Source organism: Amblyraja radiata, chromosome 2 (genome assembly GCF_010909765.2).
Source record: "Amblyraja radiata isolate CabotCenter1 chromosome 2, sAmbRad1.1.pri, whole genome shotgun sequence".
Taxonomy (NCBI): Eukaryota; Metazoa; Chordata; class Chondrichthyes; order Rajiformes; family Rajidae; genus Amblyraja; species Amblyraja radiata.
In genome coordinates, this window is record NC_045957.1 from 70693383 (window position 1) to 70713097 (window position 19715).

General features: G+C 41.8%; 1 protein-coding gene across 4 annotated transcripts in view; it reads left to right on the forward strand.

Moving 5' to 3' along the window:
- lars2 (leucyl-tRNA synthetase 2, mitochondrial) overlaps positions 1-19715 on the forward strand; it is a 90872-nt gene that overhangs the window by 31289 nt on the left and 39868 nt on the right. For all 4 annotated transcript variants that reach the window (XM_033048553.1, XM_033048543.1, XM_033048532.1 and 1 more), the window contains 7 exons: positions 4299-4406; positions 4930-5089; positions 7234-7338; positions 9773-9888; positions 10486-10769; positions 15178-15276; positions 17506-17643. In XM_033048553.1, the coding sequence (XP_032904444.1) occupies positions 4299-4406; positions 4930-5089; positions 7234-7338; positions 9773-9888; positions 10486-10769; positions 15178-15276; positions 17506-17643 (1010 nt within the window). The remainder of the gene's footprint in view (positions 1-4298; positions 4407-4929; positions 5090-7233; positions 7339-9772; positions 9889-10485; positions 10770-15177; positions 15277-17505; positions 17644-19715) is intronic.

Consider the following 19715-nt stretch of genomic DNA (forward strand, 5'->3'; position numbering starts at 1 on the left):
TAAACTTAAGTCAGCAAAACATCCTTCACTATAATTCTCAATACCGGTCGTCAGTAAGGATGGATTCTCAGCACCTAAACGTTGATTAATAATTATCACATATGCCGAGATATAGTGAAAAACATTTTGTCCAGTCAAATCATAGTATATATGTGTTCAATCAAGCCATACGCGAGTTCAATAAGTAGTTCATAGAGTAAAATATCGGAGTGCAGATTATAGTGTTACAGCTAAAGAGAAGACGCAGATTTTTATGAAAGTGCAAGGGCCGCAAACAGGTGGATTGGGAGATTGGGAGTATACCTGTATATGAGAGGACTGCTCAATAGTCTGATAACAGCAGGGAAGAACAGTTTTTTTCCCACAGTCCCATTATAAACTGTCACCTTCCTATCACCTGCTCTCCTTCTAAAATTGAACCAAGCTGCTCAATACCTTAATACATATTGAACCTTTAGAAGAGCTGCAGGCAATGACTGCACAAGTACTTGGATCCACTGATGTTTTTCACTGTTGCTATCTTAGTGACATTGCACTCCATTTCGGCTCATCTGCTGAAATGTTGTTCTATGCTTTTGTTATCTTTAGATTTGTTTGTCACCAAATGCGTTTAGTTGGCTTTCGCATTATATCTACTGTATACGTATGATCGACCAACTCTACAGCCAGTTCCCTAGCTAAGTCCCATTTATCGTACAATAGACAATAGACAATAGGTGCAGGAGTAGGCCATTCGGCCCTTCGAGCCAGCACCGCCATTCAATGTGATCATAGCTGATCATCCACAATCAGTACCCCGTTCCTGCCTTCTCCCCATATCCCCTGACTCTGCTATTTTTAAGAGCCCTATCTAGCTCTCTCTTGAAAGCATCCAGAGAACCTGCCTCCCCCGCCCTCTGAGGCAGAGAATTCCACAGACTCGCCACTCTCTGTGAGAAAAAGTGTTTCCTCGTCTCCGTTCTAAATGGCTTACACCTTATTCTTAAACTGTGGCCCCTGGTTCTGGACTCCCCCAACATCGGGAACATGTTTCCTGCCTCTAGCGTGTCCAAACCCTTAACAATCTTATATGTTTCAATGAGATATCCTCTCATCCTTCTAAACTCCAGAGTGTATAAGCCCAGCTGCTCCATTCTCTCAGCATATGACAGTCCCACCATCCCGGGAATTAACCTTGCAAACCGACGCTGCACTTCCTCCATAGCAAGAATGTCCTTCCTCAAATTAGGGGACCAAAACTGCACACAATGTTCCAGGTGCGGTCTCACTAGGGCTCTGTACAACTGCAGAAGGACCCCTCTTTGCACCTAGATGGAGGAACTGAGTGAAATCCAGGTTAGCCGTGAAGTGGTGTTAGGTAAATTGAATGGATTAAAGGCCGATAAATCCCCAGTGCCAGATAGGCTGCATCCCAGAGTACTTAAGGAAGTAGCCCCAGAAATAGTGGATGCATTAGTGATAATTTTTCAAAACTCTTTAGATTCTGGAGTAGTTCCTGAGGGTTGGAGGGTAGCTAATGTAACACCATTTTTTAAAAAGGGAGGGAGAGAGAAAACGGGGAATTACAGACCAGTTAGTCTAACGTCGGTAGTGGGGAAACTGCTAGAATCAGTTATTAAAGATGGGATAGCAGCACATTTGGAAAGTGGTGAAATCATTGGACAAAGTCAGCATGGATTTATGAAGGGTAAATCATGTCTGACGAATCTTATAGAATTTTTCGAGGATGTAACTAGTAGAGTGGATAAGGGAGAACCGGTGGATGTGTTATATCTGGACTTTCAGAAGGCTTTCGACAAGGTCCCACATAAGAGATTAGTATACAAACTTAAAGCACACAGTATTGGGGGTTCAGTATTGATGTGGATAGAGAACTGGCTGGCAGACAGGAAGCAAAGAGTAGGAGTAAACGGGTCCTTTTCACAATGGCAGGCAGTGACTAGTGGGGTACCGCAAGGCTCAGTTCTGGGACCCCAGCTATTTACGATATATATTAATGATTTGGACGAGGGAATTGAATGCAACATCTCCAAGTTTGCGGATGACACGAAGCTGGGGGGCAGTGTTAGCTGTGAGGAGGATGCTAGGAGGCTGCAAGGTGACTTGGATAGGCTGGGTGAGTGAGCAAATGCATGGCAGATGCAGTATAATGTGGATAAATGTGAGGTTATCCACTTTGGTGGCAAAAACAGGAAAGTAGATTATTATCTGAATGGTGGCCGATTAGGAAAGGGGGAGATGCAACGAGACTTGGGTGTTATGGTACACCAGTCATTAAAAGTAGGCATGCAGGTGCAGCAGGCAGTGAAGAAGGCGAATGGTATATTACCATTCATAGCAAAAGGATTTGAGTATAGGAGCAGGGAGGTTCTACTGCAGTTGTACAGGGTCTTGGTGAGACCATACCTGGAGTATTGCGTACAGTTTTGGTCTACTAATCTGAGGAAAGACATTCTTGCCATAGAGGGAATACAGAGAAGGTTCACCAGACTGATTCCTGGGATGTCAGGACTTTCATATGAAGAAAGACTGGATAGACTCGGTTTGTACTCGCTAGAATTTAGAAGATTGAGGGGGGATCTTATAGAAACGTACAAAATTCTTAAGGGGTTGGACAGGCTAGATGCAGGAAGATTGTTCCCGATGTTGGGGAAGTCCAGAAAAGGGGTCACACTTTAAGGATAAGGGGGAAATCTTTTAGGACCGAGATGAGGAAAACTTTTTTCACACAGAGTGTGGTGAATCTCTGGAATTCTCTCCCGCAGAAGGTAGTTGAGGCCAGTTCATTGGCTATATTTAAGAGGGAGTTAGATGTGGCCCTTGTGGCTAAAGGGATCAGGGGATATGGAGAGAAGGCAGGTACAGGATACTGAGTTGGATGATCAGCCATGATCATATTGAATGGTGGTGCAGGCTCGAAGGGCCGAATGGCCTACTCCTGCACCTATTTTCTATGTTTCTATAATCAATTCCTCTTGTTATAAGGCCAACATGCCATTCGCTTTCTTCACTGCCTGGTGTACCTGCATGCTTACTTTCATAGATTGATGTACAAGGACCCCCAGATCCCGTAGAACATCCCCTTTTCCCAACTTGATGCCATTTGGATAGTAATCTGCCTTCCTGTTTTTGCTACCAAAGTGGATAACCTCACATTTATCCGCATTAAACTTCATCTGCCATTCATCTGCCCACTCCCCCAACCTGTCCAAGTCACCCTGCATTCTCATAGCATCCTCCTCACAGTTCACACTGCCACGCAGCTTTATGTCATCTGCAAATTTGCTAATGTTACTTTGAATCCCTTCGTCCAAATCATTGATGTATATTGTAAATAGCTGCGGTCCCAGCACCGAGCCTTGCGGTACCCCACTAGTCACTGCCTGCAATTCTGAAAGGGACCCGTTAATCCCCACTCTTTGTTTCCTGACTGCCAACCACTTCTCTATCCATGTCAGCATTCTACCCCCAATACCATTTGCCCTAATTTTGCCCACTAATCTCCTATGTGGGACCTTATCAAATGCTTTCTGAAAGTCCATGTACACTACATTCACTTGTCCATTTCCCTGGTTACATCTTCAAAAAATTCCAGAAGATTAGTCAAACATGATTTCCCCTTCGTAAATCCATGCTGACTCGGACCGATCCTGTTACTGCTATCCAAATGTTCGGCTATCTCATCTTTTATAATTGACTCCAGCATCTTCCCTACCACCGATGTCAGGCTAACTGGTCTATAATTCTCTGTTTTCTCTCTCCCGCCGTTCTTAAAAAGTGGGATAACATTAGCTCCCCTCCAATCCACAGGAACTGATCCTGAGTCTATAGAACATTGGAAAATTATCACCAATGCATCCACGATTTCTAGAGCCACTTCCTTAAGTACCCTGGGATGCAGACCATCAGGCCCCGGGGATTTATCAGCCTTCAGTCCCATCAGTCTATCCAACACCATTTCCTGCCTAATGTGGATTTCCTTCAGTTCTTCCATCACCCCAGATCCTCTAGCCACTACTATATCAGGAAGATTGTTTGTATCTACATCTTGTGTCTACAAGATCTACATTTTTATGTCCAAATCCCCAGACTACTCGACCATTCTTTCCTCTTATGAAATCTGAGTTTTTGACTGCTTTTAATTGAATAGGGCCCTTGTTAATAGAATATATTTGAAATTGAATTTTTACTTTGGCCAGAAATGTGGGGTAAGGCATGGTCAAGGATGGGCTGGTGGTTAATGTATGTGATTTGTTATTTTACAAACTGTTATTTCAGCAGGCTTTTATGTTTTACAGTCTTTGCTGGATGCCCTGGAAGGCCTTCCTGATTGGTACGGTGTCAAAGAAATGCAAGCAAACTGGATTGGTGCTTGTACTGGATGCTATTTTGACTTTGAGTTAAAGGTATAAACAACTTTGGGCTGTTCCTCCATTTTCTTGTTTGCCCATCTGAAGTTTTTTGTTATTTTACTGCAAGAAATAGAAAATCATAGGTTGGGTATTGCAGCTGTGGGAATCTTGGGCTTGTTTTATACATGTAAAAACAGTTAAATGAATGCCATTTTATGGTGTTGGAAGGGGATTGAATATAGAAATGTAAAACATTTAAATGTGGCTTGCAGCTGTGAGGTTCCCAGTTTCACACAGAGAGTGGTGAATCTCTGGAACTCCCTGCCACAGAGGGTAGTCGAGGCCAGTTCATTGGCTATATTTAAGAGGGAGTTAGATGTGGCCCTTGTGGCTAAGGGGATCAGAGGGTATGGAGAGAAGGCAGGTACGGGATACTGAGTTGGATGATCAGCCATGATCATATTGAATGGCGGTGCAGGCTCGAAGGGCCGAATGGCCTACTCCTGCACCTAATTTCTATGTTTCTATGTTTCTATGTTTACTGTATTATTCAAATAGTGTGAATCTTTCTACCTAGGTGAATGGTGAAAAGGTTGGTGAAAAGCTTGCTGCATATGCCTTCGTTCCAGAGGCCATTTATGGAGCGTCCCATCTATCCATCTTGCCTAGTCATAGATTGCTACATAGCGACAGTAAGCTGAGACATCTGCTTCATGAGCAATTCGTATCTGATACGGGTAAGGTTTTGTGGAAATATTTTTGTTAGCAGAACTGTTTAATTTATTTATTATTGTCCCAGGTCCGGGACTCTACAATTAGACTTGGTAACCCCCAAGCTGCTTAAGAATTGGGGAAGGTGAAATCAGCTGGAAAATGATTGCGAAGACACAAAGGACTGTAAATATTGAAAAAAAAACAATTGCTGGAGGATCTCAGTGTCGGGCATCATCTGTAGAGGGGAATGGACATTTGGTGTTTCAGGTTGGGATCTTTCCTCTGGACTGAAATAGTGCCGAAGAGGTCGCCAGTATGAAAAGGTGGGGCGTTTGGGGAATAGAGGAGGCCAATGGCAGATAGGTTGTGGTGTGGGAATTGGGAGCTCAATGTGGCCATGACAAAGTAGTTGCCTAGTCTGCACTTGGTCTTACTGACATAGAGGTGACCACCTTATGCGATAGATGATTTTGCTGCACCTCCTACTGCACAAGTAACACACATAATACTCCAGGACACTGGTGACATTTCCCTTGATCTTTGCACCTGAAAAAACAGACGGGGCCGCAGCTTAGTTGATGAACATCTGACAGTGTGACACATCGTGCTGACAAGCAGGCCAGGATTTTTGCTCACAGTTCTCTGGCATATTATAGGGACTGACTTGGTTAGAATGCTAAGAACTCAGATTCAGATTCAGATTCAACTTTATTGTCATTGTGCAGTGTACAGTACAGAGACAACGAAATGCCCCTCGGATGGCATTTGATTTGTAGGTGAAAAGTTGTTTAGCATTGAGTCAACTTTTTCCTAAGCATTGAACAATAAGGCTGCTAATATAAGATGTAATATAATGTGTCATACCATTCACTGGGTGAGAATTAGAAACAAGGTTATGTTTGCAAGGCAATGTTGTTTTAGCAGTAAATTCCAATTGTGTCTGTTTCCCTGTAATAGAATTTACTGTCCAAAAATGATGAATTTTTTCCCCTCTAAATATGGAACTGAAGGAAATCTTGTAACAAGATGTGTCTTCATCAGGAAGTGCCTTTGATAGAAATGTACTTCTGCGTCTTTGGAAGGCAATGCCGTAATGTGCTTTCCCATAACCGGCAGAGCTGCATTCATTTTCCAGTCCCAGCAGGATGGTTCAGACAGAAAAAATAACCAAACTGAAATCTGTTTTCCCAGACTGTACCTTTTTAAATTTACTCTCATCCTGTGAGGTCCATGAAAACATCCTGTCAGAATATTTACTTGTCAGCCAAGTGAAATTTGCCTATAAACAATTTCAGCAATCTTTCTCATCGTGTAATCCACCACATTGTCTTTGCTCACATATTAACAAACTACAGACAATGCATCTGCATTGGATTGTGGAAATTTTGCCAGTGTTTTACACATCTCATTACAAGTTTCCTTCTGTTTTCGTGGCACTGTAAAGCTAGTCACTTTGTATATAACATATAAAAGATCTGTTATTCCTGTATTCTGGCTACTGCCTCAACACGATTAAATGGGTCAAATTCCATTCTGATTCCATGTACTTTTGATGATCAGTTCAAATTAGCATTGGTTCCCATTTTCCTAAAAAATCCAGTGTCCCTAATCTTTGGGACAGTTAAACTACAGTATAATCATAAATATTTCTGTTTTAGAGATACAGCGCGGAAACAGACTCTTCGGCCCACCGGGTCCACGCCGACCAGCGATCCCCGCACATTAACACTATCCTACACCCAATAGGGACAATATTTTTTTACATTTACCAAGCCAATTAACCAGCAAACCTGTGCATCTTTGGAGTGTGGGAGGAAACTGAAGATCTCGGAGAAAACTCACACAGGTCACGGGGAGTACGTACAAACTTCGTACAGACAGCATCCGTAGTCAGGATCAAACCTGGGTCTCCGGCGCTGCATTCGCTGTAAGGCAGCAACTCTCAATGGCTGATAATTTTTTTTATGTTGTTGTGTTCTATAGAAGCAGTATGTACTTTTATAGAAGCAGTATGTCTGCAAAGGGAAGCACAAGTCTTTTAATTTATTGAAAGCTAGAACTACTTGATTCTGAGGAGGTCCACTCATGGAAACACAGTTCTATACTTACTGGATAAAAAATTGATTTATAAGGACCTAACCATAATTCATTACTAATTGAATTCCAGATTGCCGAACTCCAGTGACTGCTGTAAACCTTTTAAATGGTCTAGAAATTCCTCTTATAATTTCAGCCAAGGAAGAGTTTGAAGATCGTCTCGACACTGTCATAGGTAAAGCATACATTTCTGCTTCAATTTTCTCTGATCAGGTAATGTATTCCAGGTTGTTTTATCTCCAGTAAATTTCTTAGATGACCTGTATCATTTTTGAATGTAGTTTATCTAAGCGGCGAGCCGCGCGGCAGAAGGTCACCTCCCAACAAGCTGTGTCGCGCTATCGCGGCAACAAGAACGGGCCCGGAGAGGTTGCTGCCATGCCCGGCCTCTGCTCACCCCATACACCGGAGAGGAGGAGGTCGAACCGAGGGTCGTTAAGCGGATCGGTAGCGGGAAGCAGGCCAGGGCCTAGACGGTGGACAGGGCCACTGGAGGCCCAGCAGCAGCAGGCTTTATCCCAACTGCAAGCCCCGCTCCATCGGAGAGGAAAGGCCGCCGACCCCGGCCCTGCTCGCTTTGTGAATCGGGAATCGGCGAAGGGGTGGAAGAAATTGTTAGCAATTTTGGGCCCCATATCTGAGGAAGGATATGCTGGCTCTGGAGATGACCTCTGGCCCAGAGGAGGATTACGAGAATGAGTGGATTAACATATGATGAGCGTTTGATGGCACTGGGCCTCTACTTGCTGGAATTTAGAAGGATAAGGGGGGTTCTCATTGAAATGTACCGAATAGTGAAAGGCTTGTGTAGAGTGGATGTGGAGAGGATGTTTCCACTAGTGGGCGAGTCTAGGACCAGAGGTCATAGCCCCAGAATTAAAGGATGTTTCTTTATTTTAGCCAGAGGGTGGTGAATCTATAGAATTAATTGCCACAGAAGGCTGTGGAGACCAACTCAATCGATATTTTACGGCAGAGACAGATAGATTCTTGAATAGTACGGGCGACAGGCATTATGGGGAAAAGGCAGGAGAATGGGGTTAGGAGGGAGAGATAGATCAGCCATGATTGAATGGCGGAGTAGACTTGATGGGCCAAATGGCCTAATTCTGTTCCTTTCACATGAACTTATGGAAGGAGACACTGATGGCGGCGGACGCTGGAGGAACCGAAGGGCCCAGTGAGAGGAACCGGGGGGGGGGGGGGGGGGGAATACACATTTATGTAGGGAATATACACAGATATTTGTACATATATACACAGTTATGTAGGGAATAGTCTTGCTGATCAGTATGAAAAAATGTATGTCACTGTACCTGGTGTACGTGGCAGTTAAGAAACCGTTGATTGAACATTGCAAATGTGACCTCCAAGGGTGGGGAGAGTAAAATTTGGAGATGCGCGAGAGGCCAGAATTGTTTGAGTGCTTAAATCCTGATTGGTTGCAAGTCTGGGTGAAATTAGAGGTTTGGAGGGACAGGGCCATGGAGGAATTTGAAATGAAGAATGAATGGTCTGTTTGCAGCACTAATGTCCATAACAATCCATTTTGTGAAAGAAATGTGAGAACGTATGAAGTCATTAAGTACAATGAGATGCTTCCCTTGTGACAGGCATGGGGCTGAAGGAAAGAGAGTAATTCTTTATTACCATTGAGCACCTCTGTTAGCGTGTTTAGAGCCACAGGAGCAAATGGCCTAATCCCATTAACTGCAGAGTTCTCAATTATACTGTGGCGAGTTGGAATGAACAAGAGTGATTTACATTTCCATAGCATTGTTCAGCTAACTTCAAGGTCTATAATTGTAATAATTGATTTATGGTTGGTAACCCACAATGTGATGTTGATCACATAATTGCTGCAGAAATATTGAGTGAGGAATACATATTGGCAGAGATGTTGAGGAGGACTCCTCTACCTTTACTGAAATAATCCCATGGGTCTTTTAACTCATTTGGTAAACTCATGGGGTCCTTGTTTAGCACTTCATGCTATGATAAAACAGTTCACCTTCAATACTGTATTGGAGTCTCATCAGAAAATCACCTGCTTGGGAGGGATAGACAGAGTTGACGTGGATAAGCTTTTCCCATTGAGAGTAGGGAAGATTCAAACAGGACATTACTTCAGAATTAAGGGACAGAAGTTGAGGGGTAACATGAGGGGGAACTTCTTTATTCAGAGAGTGGTAGCTGTGTGGAATGAGCTTCCAGTGGAAGTGGTGGAGGCAGGTTCGATTTTATCATTTATAAATACATTGGATAGGTATATGGATGGGAAAGGAATGGAGGGTTATGGTCTGAGTGCAGGTAGATGGGACTAGGGGAAAATAAGTGTTTGGCACGCACTTGTAGGGCCGAGATGGCCTGTTTCCGTGCTGTAATTGTTATATGGTTATATATGCGTCTCCAGAGTCGGATTTCACACCACAGCCTTCTGATTTAAAAGGGGTGGGAGTACTACTCACTGAGCCTTGGGTCACGACCAATGCCGTTGTCTTGTGGTTCAAAGTGAAGAGATGTGGCAGCTATTTACACAGCAGAAAAATGGCAGCAAATATATTTCTTAATATAGTCCAGTTAATCCTTCTGGTTTTTTTTAAACAAAGGTATTCCATGTGTAAATCCAGAAGATTCTGCAGTTGCACAAAAGTTGGATCTGCAGTGGAGAGAGGTCTTTGAGACTTTACCTGATGGTACAGAAAAATTACGGAATTCTGGTGAGGTTAGTGCTGCAGCTGAGCCTGCTGTGTTTGTGGTACTTGTAACTGCGTTCAGAACAAATTTACAAGAATGCTTCCAAGGATGAGTGCTTAAAGTTGCATCAATATACCAGTGATGTGAAGATTTCTCTGCCAAAAAAATATGTACAGTATGAAGAAAGGATATTTAGCAGCGGAGGAAGAGCACAGGGCACAGATTAAGGTTTTCATTAAAAGATCTGGAAGCAGCAGAAGGAAATATATTATACACAATGTACATTTAGAGTTTACTGATCAGATACGGATACTGATACTGACTCAGATACTGATTGATAAGGTATCACGTGGATTTCATAGTAGCCTTGAAGTCGGAGAATATTGGACAAATATGGGGAATATTGTCCATTCTTTTCCCCTCACCTCTTTCTGCCAGCTTTCTCCCCTCTACTCCGTTGGTCTGAAGAAGGGTTCTGACCTGAAACGTCACCTGTCCATTTCTCTCCATAGATGCCACATTCTTGAAAACAATTAGAGATGGGGGAAAAATTGGGTAACCACAGATACTGGGGGAAAAAAAAATCATACAAATTTCTAGTTAAATTAGACTATTTTATCTTTAGTTCACAGGACTAGATAGACGATCTGCAATTCATGCCATACTAAAGCATGCAAGGGACCTTGGAATTGGTGGCCATTTTACGAGTACAAAAATGCGTGACTGGTTGATATCCCGGCAACGTTACTGGGGGACGCCTATTCCCATCATCCATTGCCCATCTTGCGGCACTGTGCCAGTTCCTTATGAAGAACTTCCTGTACCTCTGCCCAAACTTAAGTCATTTACAGCCAAAGGAACTTCCCCACTATCTACAGCCTCCGAATGGTTTAATTGTACATGTCCTAAGTAAGTATTTTTTTTGTTTCCTCAAAAGTTTCGCTTCAAATTGCTGTAATAGCTTATTGAAATAAAAATAAAGAATTGCTGAAATGCATAGCAGGTTAAACATTAAGTAAAAATATATCGATAGTAGAAGATTGCTCATGGCATCAAATGTGAAATGATTTTGTTAAAATATTTTACATTGCATGAGGTACATTGTCAGATAGCCAGTTTATTGACGATGCTTGCTTGGAAATCAAGTCATTAACCAAAACAAAACACAATTTTATAACCAAAACTAAACACAATCTTATCTTCATGGCCATCCTGTCTCATTGGACATTGACTAAACTTATTTAATTTTTAATTGGAACATTCTGAAAGTATGGAGTAAAATCTAAGTTGTACCTAAACAAGAATAGATTCTTATTCAGTAACATTGGAGGATATGCAGATATGTGTTATCACTGGTTAAAGAATTAATAATTAGAGGGTATAATGTTTTAAAATCATCAAAAGCTGAAAGAGAGAAATTTGATTTTTTTTTTAATACTTAAAATTGTTAGCAAATGAAATAACCATATAACCATATAACAATTACAGCACGGAAACAGGCCATCTCGACCCTTCTAGTCCGTGCCGAACACATAATCTCCCCTAGTCCCATATACATGCGCTCAGACCATAACCCTCCATTCCTTTCCCATCCATATAACTATCCAATTTATTTTTAAATGATAAAAACGAACCTGCCTCCACCACCTTCACTGGAAGCTCATTCCACACAGCTACCACTCTCTGAGTAAAGAAGTTCCCCCTCATGTTACCCCTAAACTTCAGTCCCTTAATTCTCAAGTCATGTCCCCTTGTTTGAATCTTCCCTACTCTCAGTGGGAAAAGCTTTTCCACGTCAACTCTGTCTATCCCTCTCATCATTTTAAAAACCTCTATCAACTCCCCCCTTAACCTTCTGCGCTCCAAAGAATAAAGCCCTAACTTGTTCAACCTTTCTCTGTAACTTAGTTGCTGAAACCCAGGCAACATTCTTGTAAATCTCCTCTGTACTCTCTCTATTTTGTTGACATCCTTCCTATAATTAGGCGACTAAAATTGTACACCATACTCCAGAATTGGCCTCACCAATGCCTTGTATAATTTTAACATTACATCCCAACTTCTATACTCAATGCTCTGATTTATAAAGGCCAGCACACCAAAAGCTTTCTTTACCACCCTATCTACATGAGATTCCACTTTCAGGGAACTGTGCACAGTTATTCCCAGATCCCTCTGTTCACCTACATTCTTCAATTCCCTACCATTTACCATGTACGTCCTATTTTGATTTGTCCTGCCAAGATGTAGCACCTCACACTTATCAGCATTAAACTCCATCTGCCATCTTTCAGCCCACTCTTCCAACTGGCATAAATCTCTCTGTAGACTTTGAAACTCTACTTCATTACCCGCAACCCCACCTATCTTAGTATCATCTGCATACTTACTAATCCAATTTACCACACCATCGTCCAGATCATTGATGTACATGACAAACAACAGTGGACCCAACACAGATCCCTGTGGCACCCCACTCGTCACTGGCCTCCAACCTGACAAACAACCATCCACCATTACTCTCTGGCATCTCCCATTCAGCCACTGTTGAATCCATCTTGCTACTCCACCATTAATACCCAACCATTGAACCTTCTTAACCAACCTTCCATGAGGAACCTTGTCAAAGGCCTTACTGAAGTCCATATACACAACATCCACTGCTTTACCCTCATCAATTTCCCGAGTAACATCTTCAAAAAATTCAAGAAGATTAGTTAAACATGACCTTCCCGGCACAAATCCATGTTGACTGTTCCTAATCAGACCCTGTTTATCCAGATGCTTATATATATTATCTCTAAGTATTCTTTCCATTAATTTGCCCACCACTGACGTCAAACTAACAGGTCTATAATTGCTAGGTTTACTCTTAGACCCCTTTTTAAACAATGGAACAACATGCGCAGTACGCCAATCCTCCGGCACTATTCCCGTTTCTAATGACATTTGAAATATTTCTGCCATAGCCCCTGCTATTTCTACACTAATTTCCCTCAATGTCCTAGGGAATATCCTGTCCGGACCTGGAGACTTATCCACTTTTATATTTCTCAAAAGTGTCAGTACTTCCTCTTCTTTGATCCTCATAGTTTCCATAGCTACTCTACTTGTTTCCCTTACCTCACATAATTCAATATCCTTCTCCTTGGTGAATACCGAAGAAAAGAAACTGTTCAATATCTCCCCCATCTCTTTTGGCTCTGCAGATAGTTGGCCACTCTGACTCTCTAATGGACCAATTTTATCCCTCGTTATCCTTTTGCTATTAATATAGCGGTAGAAACCCTTCGGATTTACTTTTACCTTACTTGCCAAAGCAACCTCATATCTTCTTTTAGCTTTTCTAATTTCTTTCTTAAGATTCTTAAGATTCTCTTAATGTCTTACTGGAAACTGTAATAGATGCTAAAACCATGTCCTCCGTCATTTTTAAAAGGATTTGCAGAATAAATTAAATAGCTATTGAGAAATAGATGAAAACAAGGAACTGCAGATATTGACTTACAAAAAAAGGCACAAAGTTCTGGAGTAACTCATCGAAACAGGCAGCATCCCTGCAGAACATGTCTCGTCTGAAGAAGGGTCTCGACCCGAAACGTCAATTATCCATGTTCTCCAGAGATGCTGCCTTCTTCTTCTTGCGTATGGCCTGCACAGCCTAAAGTTGTAGGACAACTTGTTCTATTTGATCTTATTTGTTTGTGCACTCCGGGTTGATTGCATTCGCCGAAACAGGGCGGCCATGTGAAGGTTGCATTCTTCCACCCCAGATGCTGCCTGACCTACTGGTTACTGCACCACTTTATAAGAAATAAGGTTTAGATGGCTTAGAGGTCAGCTTGGGTGCACAGTTAAAACCTGGCAACGAACCCAGTGAGGATGAGTGCCTGTAATTATTTTGCCATCAAATTAACCTCACCCAGATTCCTGTACTACCCTGCAAATGCAACTTGCTCCCACTAAACCAAGCCTCGGGATTGCTGACTTGCACATCTGTCTTTTAAAACTAATCACAACCCATTTGTTAAGAAGGATATAGCTCTGGCTGTGTGCTATTCAGTAACAGTCTGGACCTTGGCGAGTGAAGGGAAGTGTTGAGGTGGGGCCCTGGTAATGGAAGGGAAGTGGGACCCTGTTACTGGAAAGGAGGGTGGGAACAGGGGCCTATGAGGGAGTGAAAATAGATGCAAGAATCAGCACCCAATGAGCCAGGTGTCAAATCAACAGGATTTTCAGATAACAAGTTATTTGAATTGTCCTGCAAGTATAAATTGCTATTTTCTTTGAGTACATTTGATTACTGGAGAGCATTTGAATAGTGTAACAAATAAAGGATCTTTGTTGGAGATGATTCTGGCTCTAAATAGATGTTTCTTTTCAGAAGTGAATGACCCAATCATTTGCCACCTTTCCTATGGCGCTTGCTGCTGCAGGTTTAGATGAGTTTGTTGTCATAAACACCACATGCAATAATATTCCTTGTTCACATCAATCTCACAGAGTAAACAGTATCCATACAGTTATGATAAATGTGACAAGTACAAAACAGCAGAATAGTGCAGCATTGTAGTGCAATCTGAAGCATTGCAAAAAATGTTAAAATCCAATGATGGCACAATTGAATGAGGTAGAGTTAAAAGTATGCAGGAGCAGCAACCCTGGAAAAGGGGCAGTGAAAGGTGATTCAGAAGTCTGATAGCAATACATACAGCATGGAAACAGGCCCTTTGGCCCAATGTGCTCACGCTGACCAATGTGTCCCTTTTCCACTAGTCCGACCTGTGTGCCCATATCATTCTAAACCTATCCTATCCATGTACATGTCTAATTGTTTCTAAATGTTACGATAGTCCCTGCGCCAACTACCTCCTCTGGCACCTAATTCCATACACCCACCACCCTTTGTATGATAAAGTTACCTCTCAGATTCCTAGTAAATCTTTTCTCCACCTTAAACATATGTTCTCTGGTTCTCGATTCATCTACTCTGGGCAGCAACAGTTTTCAAGTCTGGATGTCTCCCACAAGGTAGAGGAGAGAAGAGGGAATGGCCAGGGTGGCAGGTATTCTTGACAATACTTCCAGCCTTCCCAAAGCATGTGAAGATGACTGAATGGAAGAGAGTGATGAGTCTGTGATGGACTGGGCTGTGTTCATCATTCACTGCAGGTTAAGTTGGTCAAAAGCAGAGCAGTTATCATTCATGCTGAGATGCTGCATAGCTCGTAATGTTGCTTAGTTCAGTTAGCACTCTTCCCCGTTTGCTGCTGGCTGCAAAACTTGCAGAGCTTACAACTTGTCTCTTCTTGTGCAGGTGTAAGGGCCCTGCCAAACGAGAGACCGACACCATGGATACATTTGTGGATTCAGCCTGGTATTACTACAGATACACTGATCCTCATAACAGTCAGAAGTGAGTTTGAAATGACTATCCTTATATTATGAAATATATTTTCCCTCTTTTGCCACCATCCTTGCTAGTACTGTAAATAGTCAAGGTCAATGTTGAATCATAAACATTTACAGCACAAGAAGAGACTATGTTTAAATGGAAATTAAATTGAAAATTAAAATGGATCAAAACCTGTTGATTTTTTAAAAATGTCATGAGGATTTGCCTCCAGACTCTATCAGATAGTGAGTTCCATGATTTAACTCATTACTGACCAAAGTGTGGTGTTCAGAACTCCATATGTAGTCTGCAAATTCAGCACAACCTTTACCGCATTGTCCAGTCAAGTCACATTTATTTAAATAGCACATTTAAAAAACAACTCTCGTTGGCCAAAGTGCTTTACATTTGTTATAAGAATAGTATAAACAAACAAACTACATACATATATACATATAGCCCTCACTCAGTGGACGTCAGGAAAGGCTTGGGAGTATAGATAAGATTTTAGTCTTGACTTAAAGGAGTCGATGGAGGGGGCAGTTCTGATGGGAAGGGGGATGCTGTTCCACAGTCTAGGAGCTGCAACCGCAAAGGCGCGGTCGCCCCTAAGCTTATGCCTAGACCGCGGGATATTCAGCAGCCCCAAGTCGGCCGATCTGAGGGACCTGGAGGTGGAGTGGTGGGTGAGAAGACTTTTAATGTAGGAGGGTGCAAGCCCATTGAGGGCTTTGTAGACATAGAGGAGGGTCTTGAAGTGTATACGGAACAGCACAGGGAGCCAGTGGAGAGAGGCCAGGATCGGGGTGATGTGGTCCCTGTAAAGTAGTAAAGTAGCCTGTTTCTGACACTCTTTAAAGTATTCATATTGGGCATTTTTTCAGTATGAATCAAATAATTCAATATTATTCTTTTCTTACAATTGTCAAGTTAGACCATAGTGAGGGCATATTTTCATTGGAGTGTCTGTGGTGGTTTTACTGGAGATTCTCAACTTCAAAGGCTATCGCAAGAAGAAAGATTACACAAAGTACACATATCCTAAAATTTAGGAGATATTTATTTATTACCGTCACATGCACTTTGTTTTGTGTTATTCAGGCAAATCATCGTACACCATACATGAGTAAAGTAGTGCAAAAAGAGAATGGAAATAGTTTAGAATATAGTGTTACACCTACAGAAAAAGTGCATGAGCCACACTTGGGTGGATTGGTTGGGAATACATCCTTAGTATATTAGAGGTTCATTCAAGAATCTGATAACAGTGGGGGGAAAGTAGTCTTGAATCTGGTGGTGCGTGCTTTCAGGCTTTTAAATATTTTGTAAGATGAGAGAAGAACAAATAAACAATGGTGTGAGTGTTCCTTTATGTTGACTGCGTAGATGGGGGATGGTGTAGAGGAAGATCAAAGTGGTTTAATCAAAGTTTCAAGGCATCGGAAAGAACTGATAGGATGGATAAGAGAGTAACTCTTTACATTGTTGGGAAAGATAGAAATGTGGGGGTCTCCTCCTTGAATGATAACCAATGATGTGCCAACTGTTAAAGGAAAGTCCATTTTAGTTTCTCGGTTAAATTTGAGTCTTTATCTTGAAAGAAAGCGCTATAATTTACTGAGCTCTGAATGAGGAATGGTGAGGCGTTTATTCTTGTGTGCTTAGTTAGGGAATGGGTTAGGCACTTGTGTGTTGTTGGGTTTCAAAGTGGATATAATTAAAGTCATATTAGGTGCAGATGAATTTCCTCCCTGAAATCTCTTTTAAGTATAATGGCAATGCAGTAAAATGTATTCAATTACAATACATATAATGGATGTTCCACTAAAGACAACAACAGCAGTAATAATCAGATATGTGTTATTAAATTCTCATCTCGTTGCTTGGCAACCAATTATCCCAGAAAATTTGAGGTTAGGCAATGTAAATAAAAGATGTTTGGCTTAACCAAGGAATGAGATACTTGGAAAACAATGCCTTTGTTATGAAGTGTTTAAGTAGGAACTGCAGATGCTGGAAAATCAAAGGTAGACAAAAATGCTGGAGAAACTCAGCGGGTGAGGCAGCATCTATGGAGTGAAGGAAATAAGCAACGTTTCGGGTCGAAACTCTTCTTCAGACCCAACTTCTTGCCCAACCTCAAATTTTCTGGGATAATTGGTTGCCAAGCAACGGGATGAGAATTTAATAACACATATCTGATTATTACTTTATTATGAATATAACTGTCTGTAACTACTTGCTTTCAAGGCCCTTTGACACCTTATTAGCGGACTTCTGGATGCCTGTAGATCTGTACATTGGAGGGAAAGAGCACGCTGTCATGCATCTATACTATGCAAGATTCATTAGTCACTTCTGCAATGATCAAAACATGGTCAAATACAGGCAAGTCCATCTCTACTGAAAAGATGCAAGCAACAAAAATGTTTGCCTCTGTGATTGTTTTCATTCCCCAGTGGTTTTATAGTATTTTAATAACCCATATGTCACACTAGGCCATTGGAATTGAGCCCGTGTTCTTTTTAAGCTACCATGATGTGTCAAGAGGATAATTTGTTATTGTGTGAGTCGGTGTGGTATGCTTGGACTAAATTCTCTAGTAGTAGCAGTAGCAGGCATTTGTCCCCTAGGCAGGGAAGTTGAGCTGTATGTCCACAAGTTCCTTCCAGTGGGAAGATGGATGTCCTTCTGGATATGATTTGGCAGTGACCTTTCATTTTCTGACAAAACAAATCTTGGGCGTGCCTTTTTCAACAGCCATAACCTTGGCTAATATAAACTTTTAAAATTAGCACAGGATGAATTGAACACCTGTTGACGAGGCACTATAAACAGCAGGATGATTATCTGATGGAAGAGGGCTCCAATTGACTACAAATTTAGCATAATATTCTTGGCTAGCACTTGGCGGTCACTAATGGTCACTTATGAATGACTGCTGCACTGCAGGAAGTACCTTTTTTCAGATGAAATAAGGCTCAATCTGCTCTCAAGAACCATAGAACCAGAGGATAGCACGGCATGGAAACAGGCTCTCCGAGACTGTGCTGATTATCAAACACACTAACCCTCCCAAGCAGAAGTGTTTTGATATAAGATTTTAGCGTTTGCAGTTTCCTTTGATTTTCAATTCATGTTTGCACACTTCACCCAGTGCCATGAATTCTAAACTTCTGCACCAGCCTTGTACATGGTACTTTGTTGAATAAATGGAACGGGAAACCCAGATACACTACCTCTACAGGTTGCACTCTGATGTCTCAGCTCATCTGGTTGGAGTTTAACTTTACAGGAAGTTCTAACTTAAACAAATTATGTTTTTTTTAAACTGGACCATTTGATGACGATAAAGGTTATTTAAAAATAAAAGCTTGGTTACTTTTTCTGCTGTTCTCTGCTTTAGCCACATAACAAACTTAGACCATTTTCTAGAGCAGTGTATAAAAGTGTTGAGGACCAAAGAATGCCTCAAACCAGTGACTCCTTGTTTTCCTTCCATGCTCGAAGGAATTGTCCATTCTATCTCTGGCCACTGCCAAGACTGATAAATGAATTAGTTAAAAAGTGGAAAGCCAAAGCGAAAGAAAGAAAAATAACATGGAAAGACACAAAGCTGGAGTAACTCAGTGGGACAGGCATCATCTATGGATAGAAGGAATGGGTGACGTTTCAGGTCGAGACCATTCTTCAGACTGGTTAGGGATAAGGGAAATGAGAGATAGAAGATAAAGAACAATGAATGAAAGATTTGCAAAAAAGTAACGATGATAAAGGAAACAAGCCATTTGTAGGGTGAAAATGAGAAGCTTGTGCGACTTGGGTGGGGGAAGGATAGAGAGAGGGGGAATGCCGGGGCTACCTGAAGTGAGAGAAATCACAATGCATACCACTGGGCTGTAAGCTGCCCAAGCGAAATATGAGATGCTATTCCTCCAATTTGCGTTTAGCCTCACTCTGATAATGGAGGAGACTGAGGACAGAAAGGTCTGTGTAGGAATGGGAAGGAGAATTAAAGTGTCCAGCAAACGGGAGATCAGGTTGGTTCACGCGGGCTGAGCGAAGGTGTTCCGCGAAACGATGGCCCAGCCTGTGTTTGGTCTTGACAATGTATAAGAGTCTGCAAATTACATGGATGTTGGAATTACTCAGCGGTGTAGGCAGCACCTGTGGAGAGAGAAACAGAGTTAATGTTTCAGAATGAGGATCTTTTATTGGAACTGGGAAAAATCAGTGGTGAAACAATTTCTAAGATGCAGAGAAATGGAGGGGGAACTAAAGGGGCAGACCTGAAAGGATGCATTGCTGGTGATTTTAGCTGAACGAAGTGCAGTTCCAACTTATTCAAATTTAATTTATTTTGGCACTGATCTCCTTCACACAAAATCAATTCCAATACCAACTTTTCATAGTGGGGGTAATTGTTTTGTTTTTTTGGTCTGTGTTCGTACTTGCCGCGG